The sequence below is a fragment of the Cherax quadricarinatus genome, chromosome 10 (assembly GCF_038502225.1).
Source record: "Cherax quadricarinatus isolate ZL_2023a chromosome 10, ASM3850222v1, whole genome shotgun sequence".
NCBI lineage: Eukaryota > Metazoa > Arthropoda > Malacostraca > Decapoda > Parastacidae > Cherax > Cherax quadricarinatus.
Genome location: NC_091301.1, coordinates 4,722,921 through 4,736,855, shown reverse-complemented (window position 1 = coordinate 4,736,855; position 13,935 = coordinate 4,722,921). Strand labels below are relative to the sequence as shown.

The window sequence follows — 13,935 nt, the reverse complement described above, 5'->3', positions numbered from 1 at the left end:
TTATTGTAAATGACTCTTATGTCAAGAACTTGATAGTAAAATTTGTAATTTAGTACAAGCTTGTCTGTCTGTGCCTTAAACCTGTATTTTAGTACCATCCCAATTACTTCAGATTACACAACTAAATAATGGGTTGCTCTGGAAGTGTGTTCGTTCATTGATTAAGGGAGTCCTTGCGGACATTTCAGATGACGCCCGATGCTAAAGGCGTACTTCGGAAATACCAGAGTGAAGATGCTGGTATTGGCTCACTGTCCTCTGATGACTCCCATCCCGTAAATGGCCCCTCCTACAACACTAGTTCTCATGCTGATAAAAATGTGCGTGTCTTCTCTTCATCTAGCAGCTTGATAAAACATCATTCAATTACATGCTTTTTTACAATAAATTTTTCTACATTTTATCTAGAAACTGTAATTGTCATGTACAATAATTGTATTTTTAGCGAGAATAATTTGCATATTACTGTAATTCTAATGCCTGTCTTTGTACTGAGTCAACAGGTGAAATTAATAGTAGATTTTGCTTCCTCTGCATATACTCACAAGTTTAATATAGTAATGTAAATTGCCTCTTCTTGTAGTATAATATGTGTACTGTATATGTTTTACGTATAGTACAGAGCCTGTATATACGTATATCTTATGTGTAATACAGTACCTGTATATGTATTGTGTTATACACTACCTGTATATATCTTGTCAAATTGTACAGTACCTTTATATGTCTTATGTTGTACAGTACCTGTACAGGTCTTATGCACAGTACTGTATGTCTTGTTATGTGTAGTACAGTTCCTGTATATGTCTTTGTTATGTGTAGTACAGTACTTGTATGTCTTGCTATGTGTATTACAGTACTAGTATGTCTTGTTATGTGTAGTACAGTACTTGTATGTCTTGTTATGTGTAGTACAGTACTTGTATGTCTTGCTGTGTGTATTACAGTACTTGTATGTCTTGTTGTGTGTAGTACAGTACTTCTGTAATTCCTGTTATGTGTAGTACAGTACTTGTACAAATCTTGTTAAGCATAGCTGCTGTGACTTTTGTTTTGCTATGCATCATCTGGAAAATAGGTTTCACTTATTAATGCTCTTTTTGACTTTTAGGAAATTACGTTTATATCTTAATTTTTTTTTTAGTTTACACAACTCTCATTTTACTCTGTCTTTCTCTTTCTCTCTCTCTCTTGCACATGTCCACATATGTGTGTGCACACACAAAAAAACTCCACCTCATCTTGAGAAAAAAGAACTGTGCCTGTTGTGTAGTGTAGAGAGTAGAGGTTTTATGCGAGAGGTGTCCCCAAAAATAGAAGAAAATTATTAATATGGAAGATTTTTTGAGGTAAGAATAGCTCATTTAATATATTAAGGAGAAATAGAGTGACACACCAGTACAGTGCTGTTCTTGTTGACAGTATGGCAGAGAGTACAGAATGTAAGCACAGCTATGCTTATATACCTGCACACAAGGAAACCATTGGATGGATGGATAGAATGACTGTAATTGAATATAATAAAGTAAAACAAGAAGGATTAATAGAAAAATTAAATAAGGAGAATGTGACTTTAAAAATGAAATACAGTACAGTAAATTCGCCATATAATTGACTTCAAAAATATGGAATGAAATCCACTGGTCAGGTGATTTGGAACAATGAATAAAGTCTGTTAGTTATGGAATTATATATTACTGTTGCAGTCATTGCAAACAGTTCATTATCCACTATAGTTGCCATTACCAGACATCTACTAACCCTAATTAGTCCATCATATGGAGAGTTTATTGTAGAAATTTTAAAGGCATCCTTACAGCAGAGACAGAAGATATAGATGGGCAAGCTGAGGTTATGAAAAAGAGCATGATGATAATTTAGAAATTCACTAAAAATAAGGAGGAATAACATCTTGTAGGAGTGAGGAAGAGCCAGTTGTGAGTGTGGGGGAAGTTCGTGAGGCAGTAGGTAAAATGAAAGGGGGTAAGGCAGCCGGGATTGATGGGATAAAGATAGAAATGTTAAAAGCAGGTGGGGATATAGTTTTGGAGTGGTTGGTGCAATTATTTAATAAATGTATGGAAGAGGGTAAGGTACCTAGGGATTGGCAGAGAGCATGCATAGTTCCTTTGTATAAAGGCAAAGGGGATAAAAGAGAGTGCAAAAATTATAGGGGGATAAGTCTGTTGAGTGTACCTGGTAAAGTGTATGGTAGAGTTATAATTGAAAGAATTAAGAGTAAGACGGAGAATAGGATAGCAGATGAACAAGGAGGCTTTAGGAAAGGTAGGGGGTGTGTGGACCAGGTGTTTACAGTGAAACATATAAGTGAACAGTATTTAGATAAGGCTAAAGAGGTCTTTGTGGCATTTATGGATTTGGAAAAGGCGTATGACAGGGTGGATAGGGGGGCAATGTGGCAGATGTTGCAAGTGTATGGTGTAGGAGGTAGGTTACTGAAAGCAGTGAAGAGTTTTTACGAGGATAGTGAGGCTCAAGTTAGAGTATGTAGGAAAGAGGGAAATTTTTTCCCAGTAAAAGTAGGCCTTAGACAAGGATGTGTGATGTCACCGTGGTTGTTTAATATATTTATAGATGGGGTTGTAAGAGAAGTAAATGCGAGGGTCTTGGCAAGAGGCGTGGAGTTAAAAGATAAAGAATCACACACAAAGTGGGAGTTGTCACAGCTGCTCTTTGCTGATGACACTGTGCTCTTGGGAGATTCTGAAGAGAAGTTGCAGAGATTGGTGGATGAATTTGGTAGGGTGTGCAAAAGAAGAAAATTAAAGGTGAATACAGGAAAGAGTAAGGTTATGAGGATAACAAAAAGATTAGGTGATGAAAGATTGGATATCAGATTGGAGGGAGAGAGTATGGAGGAGGTGAACGTATTCAGATATTTGGGAGTGGACGTGTCAGCGGATGGGTCTATGAAAGATGAGGTGAATCATAGAATTGATGAGGGAAAAAGAGTGAGTGGTGCACTTAGGAGTCTGTGGAGACAGAGAACTTTGTCCTTGGAGGCAAAGAGGGGAATGTATGAGAGTATAGTTTTACCAACGCTCTTATATGGGTGTGAAGCGTGGGTGATGAATGTTGCAGTGAGGAGAAGGCTGGAGGCAGTGGAGATGTCATGTCTGAGGGCAATGTGTGGTGTGAATATAATGCAGAGAATTCGTAGTTTGGAAGTTAGGAGGAGGTGCGGGATTACCAAAACTGTTGTCCAGAGGGCTGAGGAAGGGTTGTTGAGGTGGTTCGGACATGTAGAGAGAATGGAGCGAAATAGAATGACTTCAAGAGTGTATCAGTCTGTAGTGGAAGGAAGGCGGGGTAGGGGTCGGCCTAGGAAGGGTTGGAGGGAGGGGGTAAAGGAGGTTTTGTGTGCGAGGGGCTTGGACTTCCAGCAGGCATGCGTGAGCGTGTTTGATAGGAGTGAATGGAGACAAATGGTTTTTAATACTTGACGTGCTGTTGGAGTGTGAGCAAAGTAACATTTATGAAGGGATTCAGGGAAACCGGCAGGCCGGACTTGAGTCCTGGAGATGGGAAGTACAGTGCCTGCACTCTGAAGGAGGGGTGTTAATGTTGCAGTTTAAAAACTGTAGTGTAAAGCACCCTTCTGGCAAGACAGTGATGGAGTGAATGATGGTGAAAGTTTTTCTTTTTCGGGCCACCCTGCCTTGGTGGGAATCGGCCGGTGTGATAATAAAAAAAAAAAAATATTTATTCAGGAATAACTTAGCACAAAACTGAATTAGAACAGCATGTGCAGGTAGCACAAAATATTTCTGAAAAAGTCAACAAAATCTTAGAGAAGTAGAAGAAAGCTCTGGAAGAATATAAATCTAAGATTGAAGATTGTTTTGCAGAATTTGTAAGAGAAGAGGCAGAGAGAATAAAAAGTGGTATTAGCTAAAGAATTCACTGTTAAGAGCTAAAATTAATCAAGAAATTCAGAAGGAGATTGCAAATAACTCTTAAGTTATTGAGAGATGCAGTAGATAGTGATAAAACAGTTATTCTTTTTGGCTGTGTTAAATAGGATTTAAACTCATAAATAGAAAGAATCAAAGAGGAAGAACAATACATAAATGAGATGACAAAATGCACTGTGGATTTCAGCATTCAAGAGCATGTTGTGGCATATAGGCATGTTGACAAATATGAGAAAAAAAAAGCATAGGCCAATGAAAATAACATTGACACAGATTAAGCATAAGGAAGAAATTTTAAAAAAGTTAAGGACATCAAGGAATTGGAGACAGATAAAGATAAAAAAAATAAGCTAGACAAGATCTTTCAAAGGAGGATAAGGTGAAAATAAAAAAAAATAATGAACACTGCTAAGAGGTTGAATGAAGGTAGAAGTCAAGGAGAAAAAACTTTTGTTTCAGAGTAACAGGCCCATACAAATCCATCAAATGTTTTTGCAAAGAAATGACCACAGGATGAAAATCATGTTGAAACAAATGAATAATACATTTCTGAAGGTTTTATACACTAATATGGATGGAGTAATCTCCTAAAGATTAGAACTTAGGGATATAGTTAGTCTTATTGAAACCGAACTGGAAAAGCATATTTTAAATGAGGTTGTATTTAGTGGAAATCATAAGTGCAGAGAAGAGACAGAGTAGGGAAGTAAGGATTGGCAGTATTGGTGAAAGAATCTCTCCAGGTTATGAAAATTGAAATCCAAAGTGTTGAAAATGTTAAAATTTTAGAAATAGTATCACAAATACCAGAAAGTGCATAGGTTTTATTAAAGAAAATGTGCACTCTACCTGAAATAGCATTAAATGAACTGAAGAACAAGCCAATAAGTATTTATAAATTTAGTAATTTGTTGAAATAATAAAGCCTTTCACACTTTACATTGTAGTTGTTGTTGCTTGTTGATCTGGAAACGTGTAGAGAGCATTAATACTGTCCTGTACAGTGCCAGTACAAACAGGTGGCAGACAATATCAGCTACCACCATCATCACCTCTCACCACCACTACCTCCTGTCAGCATTGGTAAAAATAAGCCACATTTCCTTACCAAAATGTACCAGACATATAGGAACTTCCCCACACCTCTACCAAACATATACTAAAGATCAATGCATTTCAGAAAGTAATCAACAAGAAAAATGCAGTGGTATTGTAACAAATGGTGCGAGAGGTTTTTTATGAGGGGCTATGACTCCTAGAGCTGTAAGAGCCCTTCTCTCAATGGTGGAGGACTGATAATTGTTGAGTAATGCATTATGCAGGTTTCTCATTTAATAAATTTTTCTCATTATTAAAAATCAACATATTCAGCAATTAACTTTAGAAATGCAACTAGAGTAGATAGATGACTGTACTGATAATGTAATTATGGGTTACTAATCTTCATTCTGTCAATGAAATTCATACAGATATTGCAATACTGTATTTATTATGACAGTAAATGGCATACGGATATTGGCAGATTGTATGTAAAAAGACACAAAGTTCAGTTTTAGGAAACTTTATTAAAGGCAATGTTTCACTTGTACAATAGGCTTTTTTCGAGTCAATAAAGATACCTGGGAAGAGCATAATGTGTATGCATGTGTCATAATATTTATGGTATACAGTACTGACAGTTTGATGAATAAGACACATACGCAACATTTGGGTATTTTTATTTTCTGAAATGTGTCATCTGCAAAGCAGACTGCATCAGTCGAATACAGAGGTGATTACAATAATAGAGACAGTAGAAGTGAATAGGTAATTTTTGAGGTGATGAGCCACTCAGCTTTGATAAGAGGATGATCAGTCTCTTAGCCTGAAGCCTGCTGTGCAGACAAAATGTGTTGGCAAATAAAGATACCCAAGTGTTGCAGGTGTTCCTTATTCATCAGCATGACAGTATTGTATACCATAAGTAATATACATGTCTGACACAGCACCACTGTGGTGTCTTAGTACAGAGAATGTCTTCTGCTACTCTGTTGCTAAACACCTTCATAGGATGACTTCCAATAATGTGATGCTGTTCTGCTTATGCTACACTCCACTTCTGGTTCCATTATACAAGTCTCTGACTTCATGCCTCTGTTTTAGACTGAGACTGACTACCTTTTATCAAGGCTGAGAGACTGATCTCAAAATTACCTCTGCCTCTTTACTGTCTCCAGTACTGTAATCACCCCTGTATTTGACTGATAAAGTCTACTGTGCAGATGAAACACTGCAACAAATAAAGATATGGAAGTATAACAGATGTCTTACTCATCATACAGGCAGCAGAAAGATGAGTCAGCTCTGTTGATGAGGTGCTATGTTAAAAGAAAGATTCAGTATGATGATTGGCCATAATGATATGCTTTGCTCAACAGATGTATTGCTAGAGGCTTGACTAAATATAAAATTCCTTTGTTTTGAATAACATTGTTTGAAGTTGGGATCAGGGCGGTTTCTAAAACCTTTTTCTATATTATCACGCTCCTTAACCATTCCAGTGGCAGTCATATAGAACTAATGTCACTGAGGCTAGGGTGTCTCACGTAGTTCTCTGTTATGAGCTCAGCTCACTCTCATAAGCTGTGAGCGGTAACTTTTGGCCTAGATATGGGAGAATGGGTCTATGCGGTGAGTGTGCACAGTATAAAAATAAATCCTGCCCCATGCAGTGCATGATAAGAAAAGCAAACCTCTGATTTTGTGTTTGGTATAAAATAGTGAATTCGAGGTGTTTTCTAGGATGGTTTTTATGGTTTTATTGGCTGTTTCTTGTTATCATTTGACAGGATGAAACAGAGATGATTTGGGCTGGTTTGAGGACCAGAAGTAGCCTGAAATTGGGCTCAAATTGGCAGAAATATTCGATTTATGCCAGTTTTCCTGAGGATGGGTTAAGCCCTCCTACACCCACTGGTCTGTTTTATGGGTTTTTAATAAGTCTGATTCAATTGTTGGAATGCCATAAACCATGACCAATCATTCCTAATTATATTTTATTATCCAAGAAATAGAGTAAATCTATTTTTGTGTGATTATGAATTCAAAATGGAAGGCAAGTGTAATATAAGAGAGGCCTGGGAATGTGATTAATGAACCGAGGAAATGTTTTAGTGCCAGTAATGTCAGCATTGTTTATTTTGGACTTTATTTTTAAGTTGGTATTTTGTAATTTTGTGTAAAATTGGCCAAATTACCAACATCTCTGTTCTTTATAGGGCACTTGTAATAGTTGAGTAGAGCAATAGAATTTGCTTTAAATATGACTCGAATTGGGCGAAATCATCAATGCAAAAAATGTGCCCAGACTTTGAGCCTTAGTATTTCCGTAAGTTTTCCATCAAATTTTGTACTCTTGGCATCACTGCATTCAGAAAAAGATTCTCTGCCATTTCAGAAGATTTTTTTTTAAAGTGAATACTGAGAGCAATATTAGTTTCAGGGGTCTGAACAGTGAAAAGGTTAATGATTAGTTTGGCCTCTGCCCATTTCTTCAAGTGGTTACGTGAGTTACAGTGTGCAATACAATTGTTCAATTTGTCTGTCTGGAAGCATATTTGTGTTTGAGTATGTATGTCAGCAGGTTGTAGGAAGTGAATGTTATTGTGTTTGGGTAAGATGTGGGATTAAAATATAAATATTAAGTGGGCATTGTGGGATTAAAATATGAATATAAAATGAGCATTGTTACAGTTGCTTATTGCCAATGACAGTTCTTTTGGGATGTTCTGAAGAGAAGTTGAAAAGGGTGATAAAAGAATTTAGTGTGTATGTAAAAGAAGGAAATTAAATGTGGACACAGAACAAGAGCAAGGTGATGAGAGTACATAAAAGTCTAGGTAATGAAGAATTGGATATCAAATTAGAAGGAGGGAGTATAGAGGAAGTGAAAGTATACAGACATCTTCGAGTGGACATGTTGGCAGATAGGTCTGTGAAAGATAAGGTGGACCATAGAATAGATGAGAGGTAAAAAAATAAAAGACATTGGTATGTTGAGGCATCTGTGGAAAGAAGTTTATGTATGGAGGCAAAAAAGTGAATGTACCAGAATATAGTGATACCAACACTTTTAAATTGGTGTAAGGCATGGAGGAAGGGGGTGAAGGAGGTTGTGAATGCTAGGGATTTGAACATCCAGTAGGCTTGTATGAGCAATTAGCCCTTGTGGTTTAGCGCTTCTTTTTGATTATAATAATAATAATGTGTGAGCAATTTAGAGTGGAGACAAATGTTCTTATTTCTTGACATTCAGTTGGAGTTTTACAAAGATAATATTGTAATAAAGTTGGTAGAATTACCGACAATATGTAAAGTAAAAGGACACAAGTGCAACTAATGTGACATTTATTGTGGCAACGTTTCGCTCTCCAGGAGCTTTATCAAGCCATTACGAAGGGATTCAGGGAGGTGAGAATTACAGTGCCTGCATTCTGAAGTAGTTTTGAATGCATGACATTGAATGTGTTTCCTTTTCTGGATTACCCTATCTCAGTGGGAGATTGCTGGGTGTAACTAGATTAGAGTCACATTTAAAGAGGTATTGAAAAAAAGAATTTGAAAAACCAAACCAGCAGTGGAATTTTTTTGAAAATGTTCTTAATTTTTTCTCTCGCACTACAGCTATTTTCTTTGATTCACCCACTTTAAGAAAATAAAATTGAAAGAATTTAAAGCAGTATAAAACAAATACAGTTATTTTCATCTTGTGGGCTGTGTGTGCAAAGTGATGTTTTCAAATACTTAATTTTTGTAGGTATATGCTATTTTGGTTCATGTGTTGTATGCTCATATTTTTTGCATACAAATCTGCCATAATTTTTTTTATTATAGGTTGGCACACAACTCTTAAATTAAATACTAATCATAAAATTAATTCAAAATGTGGTCAGTCTTTATTTTGAATGTTAATATTAAGCAGCTTAAAGCAATATTTTAAAAAGCTATAGTCTTTGAAATGCAAAATGTTTTTGGCCTCATATCTACAACCATATTCGGAGTGTGGAAATTAGGAGGTGTGGAGTTAATAAAAGTATTAGTCAGAGGGCTGAAGAGGGGTTGTTGAGGTGGTTTGGTCATTTAGAGAGAATGGATCAAAGTAGAATGACATGGAGAGCGTATAAATCTGTAGGGGAAGGAAGGCGGGGTAGGGGTCGTCCTCAGAAAGGTTGGAGGGAGGGGGTAAAGGAGGTTTTGTGGGTGAGAGGCTTGGACTTCCAGCAAGCGTGCATGAGAGTGATAGGAGTGAATGGAGACGACTGGTATTTGGGACCTGACGAGCTGTTGGAGTGTGAGCAGGGTAATATTTAGTGAAGGGATTCAGGGAAACCTGTTACTTTTATATAGCCAGACTTGAGTCCTGGAAATGAGAAGTACAATGCCTGCACTTTAAAGGAGGGGTTTGGGATATTGGCAGTTTGGAGGGATATGTTGTGTATCTTTATACGTATATGCTTCTAAACTGTTGTATTCTGAGCACCTCTGCAAAAACAATGATTATGTGTGAGTAAGGTGAAAGTGTTGAATGATGATGAAAGTATTTTCTTTTTGGGGATTTTCTTTCATTTTGGGCCACCCTGCCTCGGTGGGAGACGGCTGACTTGTTAAAAAAAGAAAAATCTACAACCATGTTTGATGATATAAGAGGGAGAAATTCAGTGCAGTGTTTGCTAATATCAACACACCTGTGAGAGCAGCAGTCATCAGGGTTTTACTAGTGATGATGCTCCTATGCATTAATTGCCACGTACACTCCACTACATCTTGCTTCAATGTTCAAAGGTACTTTCACAGATTTCTCTATAATTGCAGAGTCCTCAGGAAGGTAAATACAGTGGAACCTTGGTTTTCGTCATTAATTCATTCCAAAAAGTCTGACGAAAACTGAATTTGATGAAAACTGAAGCAATATTTCACATAAATAATGTAAATTCAATTAATCCGTTCCAGACACCCAAACGTATTAACAAAAAATACATTTTATAGAGAATAACTATAGTTTTACATACAGAAAACAGTGAGAAATAAATATAAAGCACTAGTGAAATGGATAAATGAACATTTAACATAACTTTTACCTTTATTGAAGACTCTTGTTGGCATATGGAAGACGGCGAGGAGGGGAGAGGCAGGAGAAGTTATCTCTACCACTCTCTAACATCACTACCACCCTCTACCACCATCACAACCACCCTCTACCACCATCACAACCACCTTCTACTATCATCACAACCACCCTCTCCCACCATCACAACCACTACCACCATCACTACCACCCTCTACAAATGAGAAACAAAGCCAGACTGACTCAGAACGTGTGGAATGCTTTGTGTGGGCGTGGGCAGACACGTTCAGTATGGCGGACCACTGTCAACTCGACGAAAACCGAGGTGATGAACGAAAACTGGGACAAAATTTTGATGAAAAAGTCGTCAAAAACCGAATTCGATGAAAACGAGGGCAAACTAGAACTGAGGTTCCACTGTATGGAGGCCTGACTTCCTTTTTATACTGTTTTAACTGGTTTGCCAATCAGCTTATATGTTTTATTTAGGCATTGGAGAATTTAAGCACAGTATTACTTTTCAAGCTTCACACTAGGAGGTAACGATTGACTTAGCTGTAGACCTGAGGAGGTTAAGCATGAAAAAATTAGGGATAGCTGTCTTATTATTAGTATGTTTATGGGAAGCACCAAACTGTTAAGGGTCACATAGTCTGATTGCTACCTTAAATAAAGCTGAGTTTGTGCTAATGAATCTGTGATAATTTGGGAGTTACCGGCCATAAAATTTGCATCCTACATATAACTGCTAATGACAGTGGTACTGTACAAGCCATGTTCGTGAAGAAATGTGAAACGTGCAATACTTATGGTGTAAAAGTGTCTAGTGAAATGCATGAAATATGAAGAATGTCTTGCTAAATGTTGTGAATTAAATAGCAAAATTTTTAATTAAATGTAATGCATTCTGTGAGAGAGAAAATATGTATAAAGAATGCAAATAAAAAGATAAACAAAATGAAAAAATAACTTAGATCATTGAGAGTATGTATATTTGTCTGTATCTGTGAGCCTTTGCTCATGGACCTTCAACTCTTAACCATTATTCAGCTGGCATGGTGAATCTGCGAGGGCCATAAGTCTCATGCCGTATTTACATTTCATTTCATATTTGGAACCTGCCTCTTGTACAATGCACTTGCTCACCAACCTCAGATTGAGGAAGTTTCCATTTGTGTTGGTCCCAGCTCTTGTGTGTCCCTAATCCTGGTCCCACCCAGAATGTGCAGATAATATCTTTAAGAAAATTGCACATTTCTGAGCTAATTTAAGTGGATATTTGCATAGCCTAAAATTGCCTTGTAAGGCAATCAGCTGTTTATGATTGCCATAAAAGTATTTGACCAATTTATGCCTGAAATGTACTGTTTTAACTTTACCACTATAATGACAATTGCTAGCAGTTAGTTGTCATTGTTTAAAAAATTATGAATTTTGATAAACAAATCTTATGGTATTATCTGTACCATAAAATAATATTTAGTACCATAAAATAAGCTGTATTTAAGATAATAAGTGGTGCCTTTTTTTTTAAATATGCTCAGTTCCCCTATTGTCAGAACGTGACTACACCTCTGGTCCCACCCTTTGTGTATCTGTGCATCCTGGTTCCTACCTTGCATGTATCTACTTATTTTGGTCCCAACCCTGATGTTTTCCCTTATTCTTGTTCCACCCCTTGTCTATCCCCTCTTCTTGGTTCCAACCCTTATGTCCCTTCATCCTGGTCCAAACCCTGTCTCCCTTCATATGACCTGGTCCTAACCCTTTCAAACAGGTTATCTGTACATATTTACTCTATTGATACCTCTGATTACATGCTGTTATCATGTCTCTTCTGATCTTTTATATCTCATGTTGTGAGATTGAATTCTTTAACACACCCACCAGTTATAGGTTAGATTAAGCACTGCATTTCCTGTTTCCTAAATTGGATAATGGTAAAAGTGTGTTGGGTGATGAAGTTAATTTATTCTATTTCTCATTCAGTGCTCCTAATATAAAAATAATGTGTTGATTTTGAACATATTTTTATCATATACAAGTGAACATTTATGAATTAAGATCTCTCTTCTTATAAAATGCAAGATGCTTCCAGTTTACATATTCCCCAAATTACACAAGTAAGCACTTACAAACTGATTAACATTTTTTAACCCCCAAGCTACAGTATGAACATGTGTAAAACATAAAACATCCATGATCTGTACTACTGTATTCTATACAAGCAACTTGTTTGTATGTTGTAAAACCTGGAATACAACTTTTTTTTTGTATGTTGTAGACTTCATGTGTCAACTTTTTTTAAATGTCGGTCCGAAACATTGTGATAAGTTTCATTCTCCTCTGTGCAGGTTATTTGTGTATGTTTTTTTTTAAATGTTTTGTGCCTTTAGAGTGTGGTGTCTTTTTTATCTAGCACTTGACTCCTATAGTATAACTTAACATGTACTCAGAGGTTTTTAATACACTGTGTCAAGAAATCTTTGGTACTTTTCATAATTTACTGTAAATTTAAAAAAAAAAAATATACATACACATAATAATTTTTAAAAATATTTTTTCAGACATCAGTCAATGAGGAATCCAGTATGGATGATGATAGTTTCTTTGAGCTTCTGTCCAGGTTTCAAAGCAAAAGGATGGATGATCAGCGGTGTACACTGTCCGTTGAGAGTAATAAAGAGAACCAGCCTGAGCAAGCCCAGCAGCAGGTTCAGACTCATAACAGAGAAGGAGGATCTCTCTCCTCTAATGGATCTACAAATGGTACAACTACTCCATCTGACAGTGGTGCAAGTAAGTACTTCTTGTACAATATTTATGATTTATTATTTACTGTACCATGATCTTTACTACTCTGTCCTTTCACTGTATAATCATTTGTAATATCTTTAAACTTTTATATCATTCTGCATGTTAGACCTATTCTCTCTTTTTTTTATGGAACAAAATGTGGGCACCATAAAGGAAACACTATTACTGTTGGTATACGATACCATTAAGTTGATAAATAAGACACATTAGCAATACTTGGGTATCTTTATTGCCAAATAGTTTTGTTTGAACAACAGGCTTCTTCAGTCTAATAAAGGTAGTAGTAATAATAGTTTTGACATTATCAGTCCATCACCCTTAGTGGGAGGTGATCAGTCCCTTAGGTCTAAAGCATAGACATACAACTGGACCTTACATAAAGAGTAGAGTTGACATGACATGGCTAGAGTTGAAACCACAAATAGAGGCAGGTCATGCTGAAGAGTGATTCAGCAATGGTGTTGTAAAAGAATTACCTTGTACCAAGATACTGCTGTGCTGCTGTGTCAGACAACTGATGGTTTACAATGTACCATGAAGTTGATGAATAACACACATTAGCAACACTCTGGTATCTTTGTTGAAACATTTCACCTGCACAACAGTCTTTTTAAAAGAATCAATAGAAGCCCTTTTGACACATGTTAAAACTACTTTTAGAGTTCTCCTGCTTCTTTGACTGAAGGAGCCTGTTGTGCAGGCAAAATATTTGAGCAATAAAGATACCCAGGTGTTGCTAATGTGTTTTATTCATCAACTACTCTCTTGACTACCACATTAGGTCCCATTGTAAAGCTTTTAGGAGTATTATAGTCAGCTAACTACAGTCACCCTAAGAGTTTAGAATTAACTTTCATCCTAGATGAGTTAACAACTACCTCCATATACCAGGGCCTTTTCATTTGATTTAGATTATCAATGAAACAAATGACCCCCTTTCCCTAGCAAATTCTGCAAGCTAATTTGTCAGTCTTAATATACAGTGGACCCCTGGTTAACGATACTTTTTCATTCCAGAAGTATGTTCAGGTGCCAGTACTGACCGAATTTGTTCCCATAAGGAATATTGTGAAGTAGATT

General features: G+C 36.6%; 1 protein-coding gene across 15 annotated transcripts in view; it reads left to right on the top strand.

Annotated features, from left to right (window-relative positions):
* pins (G-protein-signaling modulator pins) overlaps nucleotides 1–13,935 on the top strand; it is a 579,486-nt gene that overhangs the window by 548,135 nt on the left and 17,416 nt on the right. For 14 of the 15 annotated variants that reach the window (XM_070083552.1, XM_070083544.1, XM_070083550.1 and 11 more), the window contains 2 exons: nucleotides 189–320; nucleotides 12,606–12,837. In XM_070083552.1, the coding sequence (XP_069939653.1) occupies nucleotides 189–320; nucleotides 12,606–12,837 (364 nt within the window). The remainder of the gene's footprint in view (nucleotides 1–188; nucleotides 321–12,605; nucleotides 12,838–13,935) is intronic. The other variant, XM_070083555.1, reaches the window with a different exon arrangement.